The sequence below is a fragment of the Cibotium barometz genome, chromosome 32, assembly GCF_041138505.1.
Source record: "Cibotium barometz isolate CiBa-2024 chromosome 32, ASM4113850v1, whole genome shotgun sequence".
Classification (NCBI taxonomy): Eukaryota; Viridiplantae; Streptophyta; class Polypodiopsida; order Cyatheales; family Cibotiaceae; genus Cibotium; species Cibotium barometz.
Window position 1 is genome coordinate 25,417,232 of NC_141077.1, and position 20,267 is coordinate 25,437,498.

A 20,267-nucleotide genomic window follows, 5' to 3' on the forward strand; every position below is an offset into this window, starting at 1 on the left:
AGTGATATAATTTAATCCTACAAGTCTTATAAAATTTATGCTGAGGTGGTTCTAGCCTCTGTCTAGGGTGCAATGGTTAGCCTCTGTCTAGAGAGTGCAGTCTATTAAATTTACAAAGAACAATTTATTCAAATAATTGACCCAATAGAAAAGGGACTATAGCCATTAACATGTAAAAATAGACAAGGAAAATGTATAATTTGACTAATTGTACATGTAGTACCTTGGCAACCTAGCTCGGGGTTTGATGAAGATACTAATTTGTGTGATGTTGATGCTTCCTCCTCTCCAAAAGTACATGCCTACTATTGAGCCTTCAAATGTGTAGCCACCAAAAACTCCAATGGGGATAGACTTTAATGTGGTTTGAAATACTAAGTGAGTACCCTATGTTTCTATTAGTTGCCAAGATTATCCCCTTTTTTTTGGCTCCAAAATTCAACCTTAGACTTTACACTATACCCATTCAACCTTAGTCCAATTAATATGTACTCTTCTATTTACAAATTTACCAAGGTTAAACCTATCACACCTAGGAACATGCTTTATTTTTATTTACTTAAATTTCTCTCATTGATTTATTCACAACATTTTCTAATGGCATTTTTCTCTTTCTAACTCTGATGTGTGTAACGAAGTGCACATGTGCACATGGGAAGGCCCAATTAATTTTGTGCATATACCAACTTAGCCAATCAATTTAAATTTTATTCTTCTCAGAGAATTTTAAATTTATTGGATTTCCTCTCTCTCTCTCTCTCTCTCTCTCTCTCTCTCTCTCTCACACACACACACACACACACACTCCCTCTCTCTTCTTACACTCTCCCACACATAGAAGTGCTCTCTCTCTCTCTCTCTCTCTCTCTCTCTCTCTCTCTCTCTCACACACACACACACTCTCTCTCTCTCTCTCTCTCTCTCTCTCTCTCTCTCTCTCTCATGTACACATACACATGTAAATATATAGTATATACAATATTATGTTTTAGATACATACACCTATACATATACACATATACTTATACATTTATACATGTATTTAAAAATATAAATACAAACATCAACATAATTTAATTAATTTTGATTAAATTTTAATGTGCGAAGATAAGTGATAAGCTGTGTTCACTTTTAAATATATAGATAGATATATCATACACACATCGAAACAAACACACACACACACACACACACACATATGTATGTACATATACCTACATACATACATATGTATGTAGGCATGTATGTATGTATAAATGTAAATAAAAACACACACACACATGTATACACACACACACACACACACACACACATATATATATATATATATGTATGTATGTACATATACATACATACATACATATGTATGTATAAATGTAAATAAAAACACACACACATGTATACACATATATACATATATGTTTTTTATTTAATTCATATTTCTGTTTATATTTTATTAAAAGCTACTTTTTATTCTCTATCTCTCTCTCTCTTTTCACCCTCTCCCTCATTACATCCACACACATGTACACACCACACATACACTGATGCAAACACACACTCTCTCCTCCCATATAAACTATCTCCTACGTAGAAATTCTCTCTCTCTCTCTCTCTCTCTCTCTCTCTCACACACACACACACACACACACACACACACACACCATGTACACACTGCACATACTTCTTCACACGTGCATGTGTTGTGCAAGTGTCTTGATTGTGTGTATGTGTTAGTGTGTATTTGTTGTGTGTGTGTACATGGTGTGCATGTTTTTATTTATGTGTATCCATAGCGAGTGTCTATATGTACGTGTATGTGAGCATGTGAATATACTCGTGTGTACATCTATGTGTGTGTACGTGCAGGTGCATGTGTGTGTGAGTGTGTGCATGTCCATGTGTGTGCACATGTACTTGTGTATGTGAGTGTATTTATGTGCTTGTGTGCATGTATACACATGTGTGTATATGCAAGCTTGAGTATGTGTGCAAGTGTGCATATCTCTATGTGTTGCACGTGTGTCCATGCGTGCAAGTGTGTGTATGCGTGTGTGCACGTATCATGTGCTTGTGTCTATGTGTGCATGAACATATATGTGTGTGCGTCGACATACATATAAATCTATTTATATATACATGCTTACATGCCTATAGATACACATACATACATAATATATATACGTGTGTGTGTGCATGTATATTCTCTCTCTTACACATGCACATAATATATATGTGTGTATATATATTCTCACTCTTACACATGCACATAATATAATATTAGAAGATATGTATGTGTGTGTGTATGTGTGGAGGAGGGGGGAGGGGGGAGGGGTGGGCAATTTGCTTTCTAATGTATTTTATATATATATATATATATATATATATAAAAGAAACTCAATGAGTAAATGGTTTGATGGTGACAATTAATTGTGAGCCCCAATGCATCGGCGTGTGGGAAAGAAACCCCCAAACACTTGTCTTCTCTTCTCCTTTCTCCTTTTCAAAAATTCTCCCTCTCCTTTCTTCACGTAAAGGGGTGGGGACTTTTTCTTTATCTTGTATGGATTCAAAAGATTTTTAGTTAAACTCTAAGTGCACCCTTACATACCTAGGTAGAAGTCCACGAAAAAGTTTTGCCCAACCAATCAGACCACTACAATCACCCGCTCGTATGACATTTCTTTACAGACTGTGACCACGCCCATGCACCCTCAGCGCCTTGATGTGTTTGCTGACTGGAGCCCAACAACCACCACTCCAGTTCTGGGCAGAATAGCCTACCCACAGCTCTCAGTTGTAGGATGCCTTTTCCGTGGGCATGCTTGCAGTCTGTAAAGGGTATTGTCGTCCAGCAATTGTTTATCAAAAAGATGCCTGCCCACAACTCTCAACCTTTTTTGTGGGCAGACTCGTAGTTTGTAAACACCCTAAATTCTCCGATCGAAAAGGATACCACACAGACATAGGCCTTAAATTCGAAGCCCATTTTGGGCCTCATGGTCTACTTTACGAATGCACTAAACTTGGCTACCTATATATGAAGGCACCACGCTTTCCATACATATCCACGAAAGGAGCTCCTGAAGCACTTAGTTTGCTTTGAAGAAAACACCAAACTTGGCATACATATCCATGAGAGCATTCCAACCTAGTCGAGTTCCCAACAACCCTAGTCTAGTTATTTCCCAGCAACCTCTATCACTAAGAGATCACCAGACTTTGCATACATATCCACATGGAAGGAGATTTGTCCCATCTTCGGATAGGAAGTAGACATCTAATAAAACATGAAAACACAAATAGACACCAATATCACCAATCACTCTTAGGTACAAAATCATTGAAATCCAAGAAATCAAATGAGAAAAGACTATGGTGAATACCTTCTCCCCTTTGTCGCGACTACTTAAACTTCTCAAAACTTTAGCAAGAACAATCTTAACATACATGGTGGGGTGACAAAACCATCAAACAACATGAATAAAATATAGAAGATTACACAAATAGTCTCATATAGTTGCCTTCTCGTTCTCATTATGAGTAAATGATAGGATAACACAAAAAGTAAAGTCTAACCCACAAACCAATACAAAGCCAATAAAATCCTCTATCATATGACACACAAAAAAGTCAAATAGAGTGACAAAAATAAGTAGATCAAAAACCCATGTAGAGTGATCATCATTGACCTCCACATAAATTGGCTCATAAGTTAACAAGAACCACATAATTTACATCTCTTTACCTCGCTAACATAATTGATGTGGTAAACCTTTAAAATAGTCTTCAGACAACCGAATTATCTCTTCTTGGAAGCCTATACCCTCCGCCTCCATCTGTCCAAAAAATATTTATAAGATAATAACATTCGATATTAAAAAAAATAATTTTTTAAGAAAATAAAGTGTTGTAAATATAAAACCTTATAAAACTCATTTGGTGGATCAATTCTTGAGAAGAATGGCATTTGAATAGACTTGTAAACATCAAATCAAAAACTTATGTACTATCCGATACCTATGCACCGAAAATTTAACTTATCAGGCTTTTCATAGTCTACAAGCATTACATTTATATGAAGCTGATCCACAATCATTTGCAATCTGAGATTGTAAATTCCAAAGAGCCCAAACCTCTCACTATAGGTATCTGGACCACACAAACCTAGCAACAATCTAGATTCAAAAAAAAAGAATCCCTATTTTAAAATATATATATATCAATTAAAATTAAAATTTATAATTAAAAATAGTAAATACATAAAAAGAAAGTTTTACACCTGTGCACTCTAACAATTTGATCATTAGGGATATAGTTGATTGTCCTTCCCAAGATGGAGAGTCTTTAATTGAGCAATGAAGATTTATACCGTAATACACCTATGCACTCTAACAGTTCGATCATTAGAAATATAGTCGCTTGTCCTTCCCAAGATGGAGAGTCTTTAATTGAGTAATGAAGATTAAATAGATTATGGTAAACAATGATGATCACATTATAACAAACATTGAGACAAATATCTTCAATATCTTGTCTATCGCGCCATAAATAAATGTAAATGATCTTCTTTTTCTACAAAGATCCTAAGCAATGTTATCCGTTATATCAAATACAATACTACACTTCTCTAATCATTTACGCAAGATTTGGAGGACTGTGTGTGTGTGTGTGTGTGTGTGTGGACATTGAGTATTTCGAAATGAAAACAAAATGTAGATGCTTTTCATATTGTTATAAGTGGTCTTGCATGTGTAACAAAGCTTGATTTTTAGCTATATCAAAACACCAACATCAGCGCACCTCTGCAAGCCATGAAAAAAATCATCTAAAAGTTTAATAGAGAATTTATTTCAGAGTTGTCCAAAAGATATAGACTTGCAAAAAATCAGGATAATGATAAAAAATTGACGTAGTTGAAATCGTGATAATTGAAATGCAGCTTCTTCGAAACATATACAACTCCTCATCACTCTCCAACATTCCTCTAGCTTTGCATGCAACCTTAAAATAGGGATACAAATGTTAATTCACTATCCATATGTCTTCAAAAGATTTGCAGCCTTTACACATTGTGAGTAACATGCATAACTAGTATTTCTCACTTGCATTCGGGCTAATGTTGTACATATATCCAATAATATTTTCCCTTTTTCTTTTAGTCCATGTTCAAGAAGCTGTATATTCCACACCCACTTGCAAGGAATATTAACTTGCAAACACACAAATAGATAGAGAGAGAAAGGGCTATAGATGAAGTTAACCTCAAAGATATAAGAGAGAATGATATCCCAAACCACCAACTCATTGGCTATCAACCTTGTGCCTTGCCTTTCTACAATCACACACACAAACCAAAACAACAAAAAACTTATGGTCTCTCTCTTTGTCTCTCCCTCCCTCTCTATTTCTCTCTCACATTGTCCCTGGCCAAACACACACAAAAATAAAGAGAGATTATTTTTGTGTTGCATACGTGTGTGAGAGAGAGAATGTATGTGTGTGCGTGTGTAATAGAGAGAGAGAGAGAGAGAGAGAGAGAGAGAGAGTTGCTAGTTCTAATTAGCACATGTGTTTATGTGTGTGTGTGTGTGTGTGTGTGTGAGAGAGAGAGAGAGAGAGAGAGAGAGAGAGACAGATGCAATTTTAAATTATCTTTGTGTGGGCAAGATGGAGAGAGAGACAATGTATAAGAGAGACAGTGAGAATGATAAGTGCTAATTGAGATTTGCATGGTGCATTGTATAAGTGAGATTGCTACAAAGAGAGAGATGCTGAGAGAGAGAGAGAAAGACATTTATTAATAATATCAAAGTTTAAAACATCATTATCTTTATGAGTTTTCTTACCGGAGTGTACTTCAATATTTCCTTGAAAATGTAGCGCTTTTCTCAGAGCTCCTATATCTACTACCAAAATCTTCTCGCACCAATTATTCACAAACATAAACGAAAGACACATAGAGACAAAAGGATAGAAACCTTAACAAAACTTAGCCATACTATTCATCAGGAAATAAGACATTATGAGCAATAATTCTAATACATCAAGCTATTAAGCATCCTCTTTGCTTTCTAAGGAATTTATCCTTTGGAATGCATTTATCACTTCATCAAACACACATCTTACTTGATCTTTGTTTCTATAGTACTCATAACTGATTCGATAGGAATCTATTAAACCTAGATTTTCTTTGATATACATGAGAGCTATATTTTTATCTAATCTTTCATGCCCTAGTTCTATTGTAATTTTTAGAAATTCATCATCCCATCCACTTGCTGAAATATTCCATGGCTGGATCCATCGATCAACACGATAATCAAAGAAGTGGTGCTTATACTCTCTAGCCAATTCCACCCTTTCCTCATGAGAAAGAGTGTTTATCATGTGCTAAAAATACACTCGCCGAGTCACCTCTTCTATATGTGAAATTCACAATATATCTATATTAAAAAGATATTTGAAATACATATGTATTATATTTGAACCGCAAGGAGGTGAAGAGTGCATGCCTAACACTAACTACCTAAGTGTGCGGCTTCTTCACGATTTTCTCCTCCCCTTGCTAACAGAGGCCTCACCCAGCAGGCAATAACACACAGACACCCAGCAGAGAGCAACCGCAAACACACACTTAAATGAAAAAAAAATGTAAAAGAAGGGAGGAGGAGAAGGGGAGCATGCTACATCTTGCCATAAAAATTTTGAATTCTGCGAGTCTACATGCATGCAAGGGAGGGCCGCTTTGTGAGAAATTCGTTCGTTCATTTTGGCCTTATTATAGTGTACAGGTGAGAGGAGGCTAAAAACCTTAACAAGTGGGGCACCTCTAGAACTCAACCCATTTTCTCTTTTTTATATATCTCTCTATCTCTTCTCTATATATATTATAAGGCTTCCATCTACATGCCAAGTGTCAAGTTTTTAGGGCTTCCATCTACATATATTATAGGGCTTCCATCTACATGCCAAGTGTCAAGTTTTTAGGCATCTCAAAGTGATAGCTTAAAGAGATGTTTTTCTAGTTCTCCCTCTCTTTATTCAAATTCAAATGAAAAGGCTATTGTCACATCAGTTTCTTTAATGAAAAAAAAATCAAATGAAAAATAAAAGGCTACACAAGCTAATATTGAATGCTGAGAGAGCCGTTACCCAATGACCCTTTCTCCTTGATGCCATCTTCTCTCTTTCTTTTTTCTCTCTTGCACCTCCACTCCCCTCCCAATGGCATCTGAAATCGCACCACCATTCCCCCTCCTCCTCTGCCTTTCCTTAGCTAATTGCCTACTGTGGTGCCTCATGTAGGGTTACGTTCGCTGCCTGCGTAATGACTCTCGCCATGGCGACCTCCAGGTACACGTATGCGTAGACCTTAGCATTAGTTTATGTTTTAATGGTCGTCGACCTGTTTTGCTCTGCACCGTGCTGGCGGATGGTTCTGATCTGCATTCTGTGCATGAGGAGACTGACTCGCCGCAAAAGGCGGGCCTTCGCAGAGACACGGGAGCTAGAGATCTTTCATTTCTTCATGAGTAGAGATAGCCCTGTCTCATGGCGACACTTCAGAGAGCCCCGGACCTCGACACCTATTGCAGACCCACAGACATGGCACACATATGCAGAGGGTCTATACCATGTCCCACAGCAGCCACCTATACCTCAGCCACAGGAGCCTCGACCTACCATAGCTAGCTTCTTTACCCACTCGATGGTACAGGAAGCTATCCGTCGCCTACAGCATGGACGGACCGCCGACCATATGGGCCTGCATGGTGAGCATCTCATATATGCAGTAGATTCTTTAGCTCCTTTTCTTGCACACCTGTTTAACAGGGCACTAGCAGAGGGTTTGCCTGCGGAGTGGACGATGAGGTCTCAGTATATGGAATTATCAAACCAGCCTTGGTTGTTGCCGTTCGGGTCCGGATCTTTTAGCCTTTGGATCGCCCCTCCGCCTGCTCTTTGGAGACGTTGCTGGCAGGATGCCAGGTCCTCATCATCAAAAAGCTTTCAAGTCAAGGCAAGGGAGGTTCTGTGCATCACCGTCAAAGAGGTTAGCAGAAATCCATGCTCTCTTCACACAGGGGCGTCCGCTCCTTCATTGGTTCTCTGGTTGGCAGAGCCGTTCGATTGTAATGAGGCTCTGCACTCTCCACAAGCGAGGTTTCACACTGCCCCTCTCTTCCCCCTTCCTTTCAGGATTCGACCTTCATGAAAGCTTAAAGTATATTCCATCCCACATTGAAACCTCGCAACATCGTACGGCCAAAAGCTTTGCAAAATAAAATTCAAAAGCCGCTTGAAAAATTTTTAAAGATCTTTCGGAAATTTCAAACAAGGTTCTTCTGGATTTTAATTTCTTCTTTTTGGAGCAAAAAATTAGTCATCATTTTGCAATTGGCTTCAAATTCCTCAAAAAGCTTTTCACATCTCTCTCCTATTATCACTAATTTTATTTTTATTTTCCCCTTCAAATTCATGATTTTTTCAAGTCTTAACCCAACAATTAAAACGATGAATTCCCGATTTTCCAAACTCAAATTTTGCATCTTCCCATGTGAATGTTTGATCATTATCAATGAATATTATGTTTTATATAAAAGTATAGTAATTAGGAGTGATAATTTTATAATTTCCTTATGGATGTGAAGTCAAATTTACCTTGAAGTTAATGATCTATCAATGTAATTTCTAATCCTTTCCCGTTACATTTTATTTGGAAATATGAATATTTTAAAGTAAAAATTGCTTTTTTTCTCATTTACACAACATGCATAACACAAAGTCAATATATATATGGATGCACACTAGAAAACTACCATTTTTACAAGAGGGGCCTGCAAGAGGGAGCATAGAGGGGGCATGAAATGTAGGATGGGAGAAGCTCATGCAAAATCGCATGAAGGTGCCATTTCATGGGCTCCCACTCCTCCTCTCTTTCCGTTGGTCCCCTCGAGCTGCTCAAGTAGGAGGAGCGAGAGCTCTGAAAACAGAGCGATGGAGAGGCTTGCAAGAGGGGGCATGCAATGTAGGATGGGAGAAGCTTATGCGAAATCACATGAAGGTGCCGTTTCATGCCCTCCCACACTCAAGAAGGCCATAGTGGAGAGTGATTGCAAAGATGGGCTTGAAGGCCAACGTGCACAAGGTGTTCAACGTCATCGTGGCCAAGCTCTTCGACCTGCCTTGCACCATCCCCACCAACCTCAACTTTGGAGAGCCCATAATTGACTATTGACATCCTTTGGTCTCACCACCAAGGAGCTTTAGAAAGGGGAAAGAAATGCTGGCCAATTGCACCTATGTTTGAATGTCTCTCTATTGGAGAGGGTGAGAGAGATAAAAAAGGGTTACAACATTCATTATGTGGTGTTCAATGTGTATATCTTTGTGTGTGAGTGTGTATAGGTACATGTACACACACACACACACACACATAAATGAATGCGTATATATAATGTATATATGTATGTGAATATATATATATATTTACAAAAACATAAATATGTGTATTTGTATGTAGGCATACATGTGTGTGTATGTAAATATATATGGATAGACATTGTAGATGCATATATATATGTTTATATGTGTGCCAGTTCCTAAGTATGCATGTATGTGTGTATGTATATGCATCTCTATATTTTGTCTCTGCATGTATGTATACACATAATTGCATGTATATATATTTATATATGTGTGTATATCTTGGCCAGTCAATAGCTTTTGCATAAGTAAAGAGATTTTGTGTGCATGTATAAACATGAGAGAGAGAGAGAGAGAGAGAGAGAGAGAGGTGTATGTGTGTGTGTGTAAACGAGAAAGATAGAGAGAGAGAGAGAGAGAGAGAGAGAGAGAGAGAGAGAGAGAGAGAGAGAGAGAGAGATGTCCATGATTGCCATAATGGACGGAAGCAGCGACGAAGGAAGAGGGGGATCAACGGAGGCGCCATGGAGGTTAGTGCAATTAATACCTTGGTGGGAAATTGGCACTTAAGGTTAAGCCACACTATGGTAGCAATGACCGTAACAATAACAGCCATGGACAGATGGTGCAACACAACAAACGGCGGCTTTGAACGGACATAATGAGACGGACGTCGATGAAGAAAGGCCGGTGAGAGGGCACCAGCGCACTGAGTTGTATGCAGTACTCCACTAGCAATCTACCCTGCTCAAGCTTCTCCTTGAAATCAAGCAAGCGCGCTACTCCCACTCACGGCCAGGCATCTACAAATGGAAGCAGATTTGGCGGACAGTGGGGAGATGGGCATCAAGATCTTGGATGAGCACCTTGCAGTACTTCTAGCACCACATCATCTTGCAAATTTCATCTTTAGCGATTTTGTAAAGCTCGGTGTATGCTTGAGCCACGACTGCTCCAACCGTGCACCTATGAACACGCCTTCCGCCATTAATTGTGTATAGTGTACCTAGCTCTTGCTCATCGGAGACAGGTCAATACACTAGTAGTAGTAAGAAGATAAGAAGTAAGGTAAGATGCCCCTGATGTGGCATTTAATTAATAGAACCTTAGTACATGAGCCCCCTCTTCTCTTCCTATAGAGAATTGTGAAACCTTAAATAAAAAGGACATAGGTAAATGCATGCAAATCAAAAGGACAAGGAGAGTCATCATTTCTTTGACTTTTTCAAGCATTAATCATTACGTAATGCACGCAAATAGAAAGGGCAATGAGAGTCATCATTTCTTTGACTTTTTCAAGCATTATAAACCTTAGAAAAACACTCTTATTCTTGAAAAACTCACAAACATCTTTAATGGAAATGCAAAACAATATTTTGGTGCCTACTCAATACCAACTCTTTGATACTATTATTATCCTCTTCTCCTTTTAACCTTCCCATTTTTCTTTCATCATTAAACCCTACCCCACTTAATCCTCGATCGCTTTTTAGACCTAATTCCCCCCCTTATCTTCTTTTCCACCCACCCCTCCATCTTCCATTGTTATATATTCTTACATGGTATCAGAGAATAGACTCTAGCAACCACATTGTTGATGTTTAACTTGCATTAACTCTTGTCAACTTGGTTAATGTATTGACTCTCCTGTTGACTTGGTTAAGGCATTGACCAATCACCCCCTTCTTGGTTGACATCCAATTCCTTGGTGGATGTGTGAGTGGTGACTAGAATGATTGGTGGTGATGATGATGAAGATCCAACTTGTTGCATCACTCTCATGTACCAACGCTAGATCTCCCCACCACTATAGTAAGCTTCTTTGCTAAGCAAGGTGATTAGATGGTTTAGTGCTAATGTTTGTCCATGCCTATGCAGGAGAGGGAGAGAGACAATAGGAAAGAAAAATCTCCTCCGTGTCGTATGAGAGATGGATAAGAGACAACTAAAAAAAATTCTCCCTCCCTCTCTTCACCAGAGGCATCAAGCCGCATGTTTCTCTCTCTTTGTTCCAAGGCGGTTTGAAACATTCGCTCTTTTTTTTTTTCAACAAACTCTCCAGAAGATCAACGTGTCAACCTCAAGGTCCCACTCCCTAAAGTTCACAAAAAAATCATCCCTAAGGTCCCATCATCTCACTCCCTAAAGTTGCCTACACCCCACTAATTAATTAATGTGAAAAATCGTTTGGGACTATATTCTATTACCATTGTTGAACTTCCTAGATGTTCATGCAATGATTTCATCCAAAGGAAGGCCAAAGAAAGGCTCATATATGCCTTGCAACATATATATTTTATCTTCTTTATGGTCTTGGGACTTAGTGATATATTGTTCATGAGTTTACGCGTCACGAAGCTCTAACAAAAAATTGAGGTGTACCAAGATTTGTATTCACTTGCTTGAGAAATGTTTTGTGTGTGGTCTCTCAATGGAAGATGAGAACTACCATCTTGTGCACTATTGCACGTTACTTGACAACAACTACATTAAACAAAGTAGCAAGGTGGATGGTCTTTGGAGGGGCAAATTTTTTTTCACATATAGAATGAACTTGGAAATTGTAGTTCTACTTATTAGTGGCATAGCACTTGGAAATAACACATGCACTTCCTTGTTCATCACTATGGCTTTAACAATAGCACACTCTCTAGCATTGGCCATATCATTGTGGTATCACTAGCACTCCCACCAACAACAACAATAAAAACACCAATAGCACTAAATACACTACCACAACCATAAGCTCTCATAGTATATAATTGGCACATGCACTATAGTAACAATAATAGCAACACTTGCAATGATGCCTTCACTATTGGTTGTGGAGACCTAGATGGCATTGGGAAATTGGTGGGCAAAGGCTTTACCCAGCCTCCAAAATCATAGGTGGAGGCTAAACAGCTCTTGGGTTTGCCTAACTATGTTAAAAAAAGTGGGGCTCAATTTCTAAAGTGCAAGCTCCTCAGTTGGTGACTTAAATCATAAAATTGTTCCTTAAGTTCACTATTACTCCTTAGTTTTGCCTTGCTAATCACTCAAGCTTCAACATGAAAAAAGCAACAAGCAAATTATAACACTATTCCATTACCTGCATACATTGAAAGTGAAGCTCAAGAACCACTACAAAGAGCCATGAGAATAAATTAAAGGTTCAAAATCTCCACATAGGTTGAAATTTAGGTTCAACATCTACCCCCAAACACCCCCTGAACCCTAAAAAACCAATTTTCCCTTTTCTTTTGCTAACATTTTCACATTATCTTGAAATGAGGAGAGGTTTTACTAATTATACTTCCCTACCTTATCTTGAGGCCTTCATGTGTGTCATTTTGCACCCATTTGATCAATCTCCCCATTTTGGTCCTTGTCTCACTTCACACCTCCTTAGTACTCATAATGTTGCTAGTGCACATACAAAGCTAAATAAGCTTAATACAAACAAAATGGGTGTGCACAAGCACACATACACAAAATTATTTAGCTAGCTTGGTGATGATGCTCGCTTTATTGACACTTTTTTTTTGGTGTGCATATTGACACTTTTTGTTTGGTGTAATTAATTAGAGTCCTGCTTGTAGTGGGACTCTAATAAATTTTGCATTCACAACTTCTTTCCTAAGGTTCGACTATACAAAATAGATGGATTCCAAAATACTGAAATAAATAAGTTTGGAAAATACCGAAACAATAATAAAAGCAAATCTGAGACATGTTATTGAAAATAAACAAACATCACCAAAGACAAGCCACGAGATGCACAAATATGAATTTAAAAAAAAGACTTCAATTTTGAAATACACAAGGATTTATACAGGCCTCAAACCAAGAGATGAGAGGGCAAGTGTGTACAGTGGACAAAACCCACAAGGTACAAATGGAGTCAAAGCCAACAAGCTAACACCAAACTTAGGCAAAGCTAAAGGAAACATGCTTCTTCTTTGTTAAGACCCACGAATTTACAAACTTTAGGTGATAGCGCCACAAAATCATCTCCATGACGATTGCTTTTTTGAACTTCTGAGTTCTTTCCCAGACAGAAAGATGTGGTGTACTGTAGTCTTGATGTGAGTGTGTTTCCTCATCATCGTCAATGAACGATAGGATTGGCATGACTCCCCAGCTATGCAGTATGGTTATCAAGGACATTTTCATGACTGCATGGTCTATCACCGTCTTCACTTCTATCATCTTCATCTTCTTGTCTGTTGGATTGTGCATATGCTAGATTGAAGTATTTGACAGTGGGAGTATCTGCAAAGAAGATTTCTTCTATGTCTATGCACTGGATGAGGTGAGGAAGCTTCATAACTTTCTAGATTGTAGAAGATCTTCTCCTACTCATGCCAATTCCAGTCTTTGGAATTATCCATGAAGCCGCGGGGTAATATTTTCCTATGCGGACCATTTTCAAGAGCATGCTCTGGAGTGAAGCACCAAGCTTGTTAGCTATATAATTATCCATGAATACATAAGCCCTCTCAAATAGATAAACTAGTGACAAGCACACTTTATTTTTCAAATCAGCTTGTCCATAAAGAGCATACAATTGACGTCCTCTCATTATGTCCTCAGTGGAGATGTTATGTGACAAGAACTTAACATGTGGCTTGTGCAAGTCTTTCATGTACCCTATCATACCTTCAAATGTATGCGTTTTTATTTGCCTTAGACCTCTACACATTACTATACCACCCTTTGGTTTGAAGAAGTCCCAGCCCAAATACCGTTTGATGGCTTTCCCAATACTTATCAGTGAGACAGAGCCATAAGAATCACCACCATCTGAAAGTGTAAATGGTTCAAAGTGCCTCCTTTCTCTAGTGCAAACAAGCCCTTCAAGCACTCCATTCTTACAAACTCTTCTAGTGGTTCCCATCATGAGAGATTAATGTCTGTATTTCCGATGGCTACTGCTATCGACATTTCAAATAGCTTCGTCTTCTTCTCTGGAAGAACGTGAGATATCTTGTGCACAGAGGGCTCTGGGTCGGCATTTTTCTCATTTGTCCACAGGTTGTTTACCTTTCCTATCATGCTACGAGGATCCGACATAGCAAAAAACGAGTCATCACACCATATCAAACCATGCACGACAAATTTCATCACGTCCATGAAAGGACTAAGTTTCAGCATATATAAACCAAAAGACCAGGCTTTTTGCCTTACTGCATGTAGGTTGCGCACCGTAGAAGGGCCTTTGGGAGGAGGAGTGAGAACGTGGTAGCAGACTTGATCAACTTTCGCCCTAGGCACAGTTGAGGTCGATGGGTCCTGTCGTTGAAGTTGTAGTCTTGGCACAATCGAGTTCATGGCAAAGCAAGGACGAAGGACGTCGATCAATTTTCATAGATTGCTAATATAATCAAGTGGTTTTCTCCTAGGAGCCATAACATGCAACAGTAATAGGCATGACATAACCAAAACAGTGCCAACTCTCATTAAATAAGCAACAGAGAGTACATAATAAGATAGTTATGGCAAACGTGGACACAAACCAATAATAATAGACATGACATAACCAAAACATTGCCAGCTCTCAATAAATAAGCGATAGAGAGTACATAATAAGATAGTTATGGCAAACGTGAACACAAACCAATAATAAACAGACATGCAGAAGGATCCATATAGGATAGAAATGCTCCAGAAGCACGAAACATCCAGAACAAGGTCACATGAAGACAAGTCCAGAAGCATGATAATCTCATAAGCACACAGAAAAACCAATGAGGGAGCGACATGCAGAGACATGCACAAGCTGCAATATCCAAAAAAAACACGTGAAACAGTATGCATGTAGATTTTCGCCATGAAATTCCAAAACAAGAAAGAAACAACCAGAATACAACACCTGGAGAAGAACACGCATGACCATGCATCTTCCAGACGACGCAAATCAAGGTACACTGCAGATGAGCCAAAGCACATCTTATCCATGGCCAATTCCCAAAGAAGAAAGAAACAACGTGAATACACGACCTGGAGAAGAACACGCATGAGGATGCACCTTTCGGACGATGCAAATCACATCTTATCTGACCATGGAAAACCAAACACCAAACCATGAGCATGCAAATTGGACACGTGAAATCGCAGGAAGGTGTGAAATAGAATCACGCTTTGAGAGGACACCGAACAAGCCGCAACACCACCAAAAATGAGGGCATCAACAACCATCACCACCACCGGCAACGAAGCACCAAACCTACACCATGCATCGCAACTACATCCACGTGTCGACGATTACACATATTGAGACTTTCTGCTTATGAAGACGTTGTCAACTTCAGATAAAGTGAACCTTCAATATTAATTAATGCAAATCCAAAAAAAAAACATTGGGGATGCATATTTGAAAAATAAAGCTCCGAGAGGCGGTGTGTGTGCAAATGTGTTTGTGAGTTTGAACAGTTTGAGGGTAAGTGATCCTCCCTAGGCCATGAGAAATTCTATATGGCAACATACAAATGTGTGTGTGAGTTTGAGCCGCGAGAAATTCTATCTGGCACCAGAGCCACCCTAGAGCCTATTAAAGCTTGTCCCTAAACAAGATCAACGCCGGCAGGCATACCCGCACGGCACGGCAGTCATCGGCACCCTTGAATTAGCAGCAGCAGGATCGAGGCAACACCCGATCGAGAGCCATCATCAGCAGCAGCAGCAAAACCTCAGGTTTTAGCTCCTGGAGACGACGTTCTCCTCTGCGTAGCAGAACCCAGTCATTATTGCAGCTGCATAGAGCAGCTCACAAGCATTGCAGTTATGCAGTAGACAGATTGGGTAAGTTGCATAGGATCATTCTCACCTTAAAGAGCTATGTAGTAGAGTGTGTTGGTGATCTTGGGATGACTCTCTTCCTTTAAGGTATAGACTCCACCTACACTTGTGCCATGGACTACACAACTTCTAGGCCTTTATATCCCTAGCCAAGTGACCACCTTCATCTTTCTTTACAAGGTACGTGTGACCTCCTTCCCACATGAATAACAACCCATGGAACCATCTTGCAATGCATCAAGGCTTGCAAGTAGCTCTTCCCAAAAAAATTAAGCACAACATTTTGCACTTTGAAGTGCAAACACCACCATTGCTTGGCCAAACCTTCCATCACACACATTATTTGTAAGGCCGGGCAAAACAACACCTAGCAACTATTCTCAGGCTTGTCCTCAAGCTTTTGATGTTGGCTCCTGGCATCATACATTCCAAAGAGCTTCTTTGGTAGCACCAATGTAGTCATCCATTTGTTCTTTCACCTAGGCTAGTGATTCCTTTTTTAGTAAAGTTTGCCAACCTCATTAATTGCTATGCTTTCATGTCTTGCATAGATTGCTCTCAAGGAGTTACTCTTCATAACACACATCCTTATTAGGCACACAACATTCAAATCCTAAGTTGTATCTGCTATGCAATCTTCGGAACTTCTTTCAAATGCGCCATAACTTCATTATCCTCTAAATCATCTTCTACATCCTCTTGGTCCCCTTCATTGTCTGGATCATCATTTAGCTTACAATCATCCTTGTCCTCCAACAAACTGTCAAAACATGTATTTTACCTTGAGTCCCTTCCATACACCATAGCACCCACATACCTTGGAAAGGTTATACGAAAAAGTACACTACAATCTTTGTCAGTGTGTGTGGGGGCATGTTTACACATGTATACTACATACATGTTTGAATGTAAATTGGGGGTCATTGAACCTGGGTACCTGTTTTGAAAGCTGACACCCCCACCACCAAGCTACGTGTCTCTAGGTTCATCTTAGAATATCTTGACATGAAACGGTTTAACATCTCACGCTATTTTCACTGTGAGAAAGTAAGGAGAGCATTACTAACCATACTAACAATTTCTTTTCCCACGTTACACCCCTCATGACATGAATGGGACAAATACTTCTCAAGACGTGCTCATGGAGATGCTTAGTGGGCCCACTACAAAAAGCAAATTGACGATCCTGAATCTTACCAAATCAACCTTTAAAGGGTGTCCATTTATCCTCCCTACCTTGAGAGCATGCATTCATGGCTTTGTTTCCCTCTTTGTTTTACTATACATGGAATAATATTTAGTCCTATCACCCTGCTCAACCCTTGATGCAGCTATTAAGCATATGCATTTGGGATATGCCTTGTGGCTGCAACATCAAAACTCACTGAAAGTGTACATGCAGGTAATGATAACAAAACTATGTTATGGCTCACTATCATCTTAAATATGATGGTTGCATCAGGTAACTTTTACAAGGAAGAACATGCACATAAGCAAGGCAACAAAATATAAATACTAAAACTACACAAGTGAGGAGATCATCTGAAGGTTCATAAATAAATTTGGGAAAATTTGAGTGCAGCTAAGAATTTTCTTCCTAGATGGATCTTGAATAGAGAGCATACAAACCTTGTTCTGCTTTGTGAAACAAGACCCTCTTGCTTGTAATAACACATGCTTAAAGCAAGTTTGATAGCACAGAGTTAGCTAATTTAGAGAAAGAACAGACTAAGCTTCGCCATTGACCTATTTTTGTGGCAACTGGATCAACAATCTTGCCAAAAAAGAAGCATGGCTTAAAGATACTAGCATCAGAGAGCAATCATAAAAGATAAAAGAGAGGGGCTAGCATGTCAGGCGTGTAAACTTCACAAATATGAACAAAGTGGGAGAAGTTCACATATATATACACAAACCAACAAAGGTAACCAGCAGTACTCCTGCAGGCTGCCATGAGAAGTATGTAGTTCCGAGTCAGCCTGTTTGTTTAAAAACACCACCAGCGGGTAGCTTGATGATCTTGCAAGGAGATGGATCACCTTGCACTGCTTTTTTATCCAAACTTTGCCTTACATACAATAACGCTTGATATTGCAATACTGTCTACAGCTCTTGACCTGCCCTCGTGGTCTTTGGTTGGGTGTCTCCGTGTCCTGAGGCACTTGCCAATGATGTGTGTGCTTGTCCAATATCACAATCCATACAGTATGTCATCAGTTTCCAAATATGGACCTTGGACTTCTTTTAGATTGCAATTCTTTCCTTTCTTGTAATTCCTTGAGCTCAACACTGCATGTAGCAAAGGCTCCACAAATTTGGGCATCATCAGGCTGCAATCTTAATGCATCCTGAAAGAGCTGTTTAGCTTGTTGAAGTAAATCTATTCTGTCCCGGCTACCCATTGGGCGGAGTCTGGATCTGTCTCTTAGAGCAAGACCCCAATTCAGCATAGCTGGAAAGCACGACACAAGCAGCTAGGTCAGAATTCCTCAGAGACAAGGTACAACAGACATGCATCAAATTATGGCTAGCAGGCGACCACCTTTTAACAGTTTGTAGACCAAACATAGCGAGACAAACATCTGGAAAAAGAAGCAGCAGTGCCTCATTGAGAACAAACCCAGGTGCACCACCAGAAACTATGCATAAAACGTATCCTATCAATAGGACTTTGGGGATAGTAATACAATCAATTAATCTCATCTCATCTCTAGCCCAATCACCACAGAGATGCTCACCATGCCTGCATAGCTCTGAAGCTGCCCTGAAGTCCCTTCCAACAACCTCCAACGGTCTGGATGAGGTCTGTTGAAACACCCAAATGGGTCCAAATGTGTCACCAGCTGTGACCACAAGTTTCGGGATGTGTGTGGGCATGCAACTAACCTTGTGGTTCAAACTGTGCATTAAAGAATGGGTCTTACATGTGCTTACAGAGGGTAAGTACACCCTATGGAGTGTCGTCTCCTACTCTCCTCTCTTCACTAAGTTTAAATGCACGCCTTAATCATCATAAACACGATGGAGTGTCTTCTCCTACTCTTGGGAGAGCAGGATGGTGAGACAACCTTTCACACCCCCACGAAGGCACCAAATGCCTACCGCAGAAGACTGAGGGAAGGGATCATGTCCCCTGGCTCACGAAGGCTTGCGAAGATGGCCCGACGAGATGAGGCCCTTTATGAGGAGATACAGCTTCACATAAGGACAGAGATGAACACCATGCGACAGGAGCTTGAAAAGGAATGGACCGAGCAGATGCATGCCCAAAGGAAAGTGATATACGAAACGCTGAAGGAAGAGATATATGTCCAATTGAAGGAAGAAATGCAAGCCCAAGTACGGGTTGAGATGGAATTAGCCCAAGCCTTGATGCACACGGAAATGAGAAAAGAGATGCAAAAATGGAAGGATCACATGCTCCGGGAGATTGGCACAATAGTTGCATCGTACAAAGGCACTTTGAAGACATGTATGGCTAACCGCGAAAAAGACATCACAGAAATGCAAAACACTTTGGAATCATGTAAGGCAAAAGTGGCTGCAGGTGAGAAGGAAATGCATTCATGGGCTGAAATTGCCAGTGCCACAAAGAAACAAATTGAGGAAGTCAACCCATGGATTGAAGTAGTAAAAAAGGAGAAGGATACACCAGTCAATAAAGTAAATAAAGTAGAGGTGATGAATGCTCCATTGGAAGAGGAAGCCAAGAGACGGGCATGTGCCTTACATGTACGCATAGTTGGGTGGGAAGATAAGGGAAATCCCCAAGAGGATGCAAAAGCTCTTGCAACAAAAATTGGAGCCACTGATGTACCCATTACCAGAGCATGGCGAGTAGGCAGAGATGAAATCAGGGCGAAGATATTGATCATCAGGTTTGGTGACTTGGAGAAGAAGAAGGCCTTCCTCTCCAAAAGGATGGCCCTTAAGGGGGAAAAGATTTATTTGGATGAGGACCTTACACCGGCACAGATAGCACACCGGAAGGAACACATGCCGCGTGTGCTTGAGGCAAGGAAAGAGGGAAAATGGGCGATATACAGAGATGGCCGAGT

At 39.7% G+C, this 20,267-nt stretch overlaps 1 protein-coding gene across 2 annotated transcripts in view; it reads right to left on the reverse strand.

Moving 5' to 3' along the window:
• Nucleotides 1-17,922: 17,922 nt before the first annotated feature.
• Nucleotides 17,923-20,267, reverse strand: part of LOC147620013 (uncharacterized) — a 32,038-nt gene continuing 29,693 nt past the window's right edge. For both annotated transcript variants that reach the window (XM_086772143.1, XM_086772142.1), the window contains exon 3: nt 17,923-18,661. In XM_086772143.1, coding sequence (XP_086628269.1) covers nt 18,423-18,661 — 239 coding nt within the window. In that variant the 3' untranslated portion in view covers nt 17,923-18,422. The remainder of the gene's footprint in view (nt 18,662-20,267) is intronic.